General features: G+C 39.8%; 1 protein-coding gene across 1 annotated transcript; it reads left to right on the top strand.

Moving 5' to 3' along the window:
* The first annotated feature begins 2,619 nt into the window (after positions 1–2,619).
* Positions 2,620–6,128, top strand: LOC118383530 (ras-related protein Rab-33A-like). Its single transcript, XM_035770027.2, has 2 exons — positions 2,620–3,122; positions 3,957–6,128. The coding sequence occupies exons 1-2, from the start codon at positions 2,853–2,855 to the stop codon at positions 4,404–4,406; spliced, it is 720 nt and encodes a 239-aa protein (XP_035625920.1). The 5' UTR covers positions 2,620–2,852; the 3' UTR covers positions 4,407–6,128.
* The last annotated feature ends 291 nt before the right edge of the window (positions 6,129–6,419 follow it).

The raw sequence follows: 6,419 nt of genomic DNA, 5'->3' as shown, positions 1-6,419 counted from the left end.
TAACAGCTTCTACCCCCGAGACATACGACTGCTGAACAATTAATCAAATGGCCCCCAACTATTACATTTTGACCTCCCCCCTCCATTTGTTATGTACACTGCGGCTACTCGCTGATTATTATCTATGCATAGTCACTTTACGCCTACCTACATGTACAAAGTACCTCAAATAACCTGTTCCCCCGCACACTGACTCAGTACCGGTACCCCCTGTATATAGCCTTATTATTGTTAAGTTATTGTGTTACTTTTTATTTTATACTTTAGTTATTTGGTAAATACTTTATTAACTCTTCTTGAACTGCACTGTTGGTTAAGGGCTTGTAAGTAAGCATTTCACTGTAAGGTCTACACTTGTTGCATTAAGCACATGACAAATAAAGTTTGATTTGATCACTATTGCTGCAACAAATGGAACAGAAGGATGAGGGGGACAATACTACATGCCATGCTAAGAATGAGCTGGGGGAGGATGAGATGAAGGTGAGCGTAAAAGTAGGTCCTGACTCCCCCGATCGCATCCAAGGCTCAGCTGTTGCTCGCGGCCCAACTAGGAGACTCTGCCTATATGACTTGACAAGCAACTGGGGATCCTCCACCGACCATTGTGTGACTCTCACCAAGCAATGACGTCCCCATATTGTCTTCAACCAAATAACAAATCTTAGCTGATGGGACTTTAGTAGGCCGACCAAGGGAAGTATGCTTGTGTGGTAAGGAATTCTGCTGGGGATTACATCAAGAACATGAACTAGAAGCAAGACAGCCACACATTAATGACCAATGTGGAAGAAGCAGTATGAAAGTGTTGGCCGTATCTTATCAGACAACACTGCTTGACTGCAGAGTGGAGGGAAAGCCTGAGCCACACAATGCCTAGGCCACACCATACGGCTTCTCTCTGCCAACACCTGGGAGGACGCTTCCAAGTCCACAAGAGCGGGAGCCTGGGAGCCTGGAGCCTGTGATTCAAGCCACAACAAGGGGAATGAATGTCAAGTTTGGCCAAATTCTGAACCTGCTGTGCTCTGTGGATGGCTGGCCACAGGCCTTGATTATATGGACCATACCAAACAGCCTGGTCCTGAACAAGCCCCAGGTTAGTGGGATAATTACTTTTTCATCAAACGGCAGGGGAACTTATAGCAGCGGAACCTTTCTCATTTGACAGCAGAACCTAGGTCTGCAAGGCCGCCAACACATTTGGATCGTCTACATTTTCATGCCCAGTTGCAGTTATGGTGTATCATCCACATATCACAAACGCAACCCCTTCCATCACTGGAGTCCACAGGGGCTCGCCAGTAACATTTAACTGCATCGCTGCAGGCATACCAAATCCTGAAATGGCATGGACTCTACCTGGAAGAACAACACTTGCTCCCAACAACCATTTGACACCACAGGAAATAATTGACATGACAGTTGAGGGCAACATTGTCATACAAGATCCAGTGCTTATGAATTCAGGGATTTACAAATGCAACGCAAAAAATGCTCTAGGATGTGACTTCAAAGTAACATATCTTCAGGGGATCTGAGCCACAACCAAATAGAAGTACCTAAGTTAGTCATATTTGACCATTTCAATTGAATTCTAAACCTAATCGTCTAGAAAACCATATGTACAGTGCAATTATGTAACCGTGTAATTACTGTGCAGGGGTAAAATATTCTGAACAGTAATATCACTAAAATGATGCAAATATAAAAAATTATGCTTAAATTGTTGCCTGAAATATAAGCATATGGAACAACAAAAACTGACCTCTGATGTACCTTAGAGAATGCTTTTTTATTGATAAATATTCCTGTCTGTAAATATCTAAGTATATTGTTGACTGAACTCACATTGTTGTTTTAACTATACAACTTTTTTTACTAAGATAGTTTACAGGTGACTAGTGTTCCTTCTGACCATACAAAAAAACTAAATGGGAATTGCTTACATCGGAATCCGTCTGTATGCCCTCTCTGATTGTAAGGAGTGAGAATACAATTCTGGAGCATGCTTTCAGATTTCATAGAAACCATTTGGAACAAATGAGCCTTTCATAAAGAGTAAAAAGAAGCTTTGTGTGATACAAATGTTAGAATTGTTTTCTACAGAGCTAATCAAAATGGAGATCCAGTATATAACTCTACGAGCTCTTTTGGAACCAATATTTCATTAGGTGAGTGACATGAATTTGTTAATTACATTGTTAATACATGTCTGGTGCATTTTACTTAATGACTAGACCTACATATTTAATTATAATAGACCTATGATATCCAGTGCAAATGGGAAACATGCATCATTGGTGCACTACTTGAAACCTTTCAAGATGTATTATACATCAGACACTTGTCTTGCATGGACAACAGGTTTGAGGCAAATGCATTTGGGACATTTTAGATGATGGCATCTGATCAGCGGTCGTCACTAGTTACCCCAGCCACAAAGTCATTTTTTTTTAAATCTGATTTTAAACCTAACCACACAGCTAACCTCATGCCTAACACTAAACCTTAAATTAAGACCAAAAAGCAACAGCAAAAAAATAAATGTATTTTTACGATATTGCAAATATGTACTTAGTGGCTGTGGTAACTAGTGGAAACCCCGCTCAACTGAATGGATCACATGATTTTTCTGCGTGAAATCAAACCTTACTGACAAGAAACGAGTGTATATACACATAAAGAGCTATTTAGAAATAGGGGGACTTTGAAATAATTGTATTTTCCCTTCTTCCACGAGGAAGCTGCTTTCGGGGGAGTGAATTGCTGTTGTTGCCCTGCCTGGCAGCCTCACCTTCCTTCCCCCATCCGCGAGAACAGTGCATAACTGTGTACATCATTTTAGCATAATGGCAAATGAATCTCTTGAAAATGATGGAGGGACCGGTTCGAGAAATTCAAGAAATATAAATTTCACATCATCTGTGGATCTCAGCACGTCCTTGGAATCGAGTGTTCAGACTCGAATATTTAAAATAATTGTAATCGGGGATTCAAATGTAGGGAAGACCTGCTTAACCTACCGCTTCACCGGTGGGAGCTTTCCAGAGAAGACCGAGGCGACAATCGGTGTGGATTTCAGGGAGAAAGCAGTGGAAATAGAGGGCGAAAAAATAAAGGTAAGAGCCTACTTAAGCATCTGTACGAGACAGGGCCGCTTTTCTTTCTTTCCTTGTGTCAATTAACCATGTATGTGTTAATCGCTTCAACCGTTATACATCTGTGCATGACATGTCAATAACCCGAGTAGAGAATGATTTATTTCCATACGCAATTAAAATGTTCAATTTATATTTATATGGGTTGTTAGGTTGAATGTTTCTATTAAGTAATATATCCATCAGCAATGTTTGCATATTTTTTGAGTTAAGGAATTGACAGTATAATTTTATGTTGCATCAGAGCACCATCACCATCATATCCTCAGATCACCTACTGTTTTCTTTGCACTTGCCTATAAACGAGTCGACAAACCTCTGAATGCCCCCTGCTTAACATGATGACCTAGTCCCAGTGTTTTAGCAACAGGCAGTGACATAGCTAATGTGATGTTTTAACAATATTTATCTTCGTCTGTCTTCTAATTGAGATTCACCATCAAAATAAAACCTGTGCTCAGTATGAAAGCATAAGCAAGAGCCTCTTTGTTCAATTATCTATTATTCATAAATGGAAGACATGCACTAATGCAGCATTCAAAACACTGGGCCTTTTATAAAAGCATATATGTGGAGTTAATCTGTCCTCCCTTTTCCCATGTCCACTGGCTTCATAATGCAATGATCCTCCAAACATAATCATTAAACTAAGCCGGTTACCTACATTTTCCTTTGTATATTGTTCAGTTTTTTATTTATTCTGATTATGTCTCAACCCATTTAATATACCATCTATCTCTGACCAATACCAACAATTACTCTCTGGCCACTGGATCTGTTATTACTCCTCAACAGGTGCAGGTGTGGGACACTGCAGGACAGGAACGCTTCAGGAAGAGCATGGTAGAACACTACTACCGCAATGTGCACGCTGTCATTTTCGTTTACGATGTCACTAAGATGAACTCATTCCAGAACCTGAAGACGTGGATCCAGGAGTGCAACGGGCACCGTGTCTCACCCACTGTGCCTCGGGTACTGGTGGGCAACAAGTGTGACCTGGTTAGTCAGATACAAGTGCCCTCCAACACTGCCCTCAAGTTTGCAGACGCCCACAACATGCTGCTGTTTGAGACCTCGGCCAAGGACCCAAAGGAGAGCCAAAACGTGGACTCCATTTTCATGTGCCTTGCATGTCGGCTGAAGGCCCAGAAGTCCCTGCTGTACAGGGATGTGGAGAGGGAGGACGGAAGGGTTAGGCTTTCACAAGAGACAAATATTAATAAGAGCATCTGCCCTTGCTGAGGGAAATACTGTGACTCTCCTCCACTCTGCAATGATTCCTCCTCTCCTTTTAATACTGCTGTGGCTTGAATGGAAGAATTGAACATAAACAACATAAGAAGAAGATAGTGTTCTAATGTTAACATTTCTTGGAGGAATGTGCGTGCAGTTATTTCCATTTTTTTATTGAACGGCCTAATACGGTATTATGGTCTGTCTGTATACACTTTTGCTTTACTCTCTTTCTTTGATATAGTATCATTATCACATTCTGTGTTTCCTCCTAATAATGGTCTTAAGGCAAGAGATGTTATCAAATGGTGTGTTTGTAAAATATGTTTATTTATTTTGAGTTGTAAATATCTGTATATTTTTGCTGTCAGTATTATTGTTTCATGCCATATACATCTGTGTAACATGATTGCCACATTCTCACAAAGGGACTTTCATGAAGACTATTCCATTCTATTTGGGTATACCAGTCAAAATTTGACACATCTACTCATTCCAGGGTTCTTTATTATTACTATGTTTTACATTGTAGAATAATATTGTAGACATCAAAACTATGAAATAACACATATGGTCTTCATTGGTCTTCCCCATCAGGAGTTTTTGTATGGAGGTCAATGGGATTGTGTAATTCAGTCAACAAAAAAATGGAATGGCTTATTTGCTATGCGAGGCATATTTAATTGAATAGAAGTTTCGTAATGCTTAGGTTGTTATGAGTGTACTAATAAGTAGGACACGTGACTACTTTGAGAAAAACAACTTTATATCGGAGTTGTGCCTGTTGTTCACAAGGTCAGTGCTATGTGGGATCCTTAGGACTTCCCTACCCTTTACCCATACCATTTTAAATTTTAACTTCAATGGGGCAGGGACGTCCCAAGGATCCCAGATATTATAGATTTTTTTTGGTGGGCATTACCTTTTTCTCATTTCTTAATCCCCACGATGCATATCAAAGTAGTGAAGGTATACGCTGTATCAATGAATAAGGCTGATGAAACAGATCAAAATGTTTAGCTTAAAATGTTGATAAAGTATTATTGCTTCACATTTTAAGCGCAGCAATGTAATCACGGTGGTTAGGCCCGAGCGGTTTCATAGACTTTGAGATGGAAATATCCAATCGAAATTTTGAAAGATGGGAGGGAGATGTAAAGATTCAACAAATATCATGGATTACTAATATGACTAGGATAATGCCTTTAGCTGCTAGATAATGAAAGAAAGTTGTTTTGAAAACCAATAGAACTGAAAACCAATAGAACAGGAGAGTGCATATGAGGAAGTCTTTATAAAATAATTGCCTCCACGTTTCTATGGTGGGATTTTGGCTATAAGATGCTTTGAAGCAAGGTAAGACATGCCTCATAATAGGAAGTAAAATGTCCAGGTTTCAAACAATTAAGGAACAGCAGATGGAAAGGCTTTGCCAAGTACCTTCTCAATTAAATGTTAGCTAGCTACAAAGTAGCCTATGCCTACCCGGAAGAATGTTATCATGATTATTTGCATCAATCCAGTGGCCATTTGTTTTGCAAACGCCATGTGTGCTACAGAAACACTGCTAACCAAACAACAGTGCTAGGTGCCTGCTCAGTTGAATTAAAGTCTAACTACACTCAAAAATCTAAATGTCTTAGATTTTTACCAGACCTCAAAAGTGGTCTGATGTGGTTTAAGCATTGTTGTTAACTTAGAACATCCAATTTTGTTGTTTTCTATTAAAAAACCTATAAAAAAATATGAGCTTTCTCATTTTAGGTCATTGAGTCTGTCACTGTTTGTCATTTTTTTTTTATCACACGGCACTGTGCCTTCACCGGGTGGGCCGGCAGGGACATTTTTGGCTATATACCCACTTCTCCAGGCACCACTACACCGCTGCCGACACTATATTTCCTGTTAGCATTCCTAAGATCTGGAGAAGAATGTTTTGCAAGCATGGAGAAGCCAGAGATAGCCAGACTAGTAAATTGGGCTAGGAAAAGGTGGGTATTAGAAAAAGGTCATCAGTGCATG

The sequence above is a fragment of the Oncorhynchus keta genome, chromosome 4, assembly GCF_023373465.1.
Source record: "Oncorhynchus keta strain PuntledgeMale-10-30-2019 chromosome 4, Oket_V2, whole genome shotgun sequence".
Lineage (NCBI taxonomy): Eukaryota > Metazoa > Chordata > Actinopteri > Salmoniformes > Salmonidae > Oncorhynchus > Oncorhynchus keta.
The sequence above is the reverse complement of the archived record's forward strand: the minus strand, read 5'-3'. Positions and strand labels throughout refer to the sequence as shown.

Coding starts and splice junctions, on each gene's coding strand:
- LOC118383530 (XM_035770027.2), top strand. CDS start 2,853: ATGGCAAATGAATCTCTTGAAAATGATGGAGGGACCGGTTCGAGAAAT. Junction 3,123..3,956: donor TAGAGGGCGAAAAAATAAAG/GTAAGAGCCTAC, acceptor ACTCCTCAACAG/GTGCAGGTGTGGGACACTGC.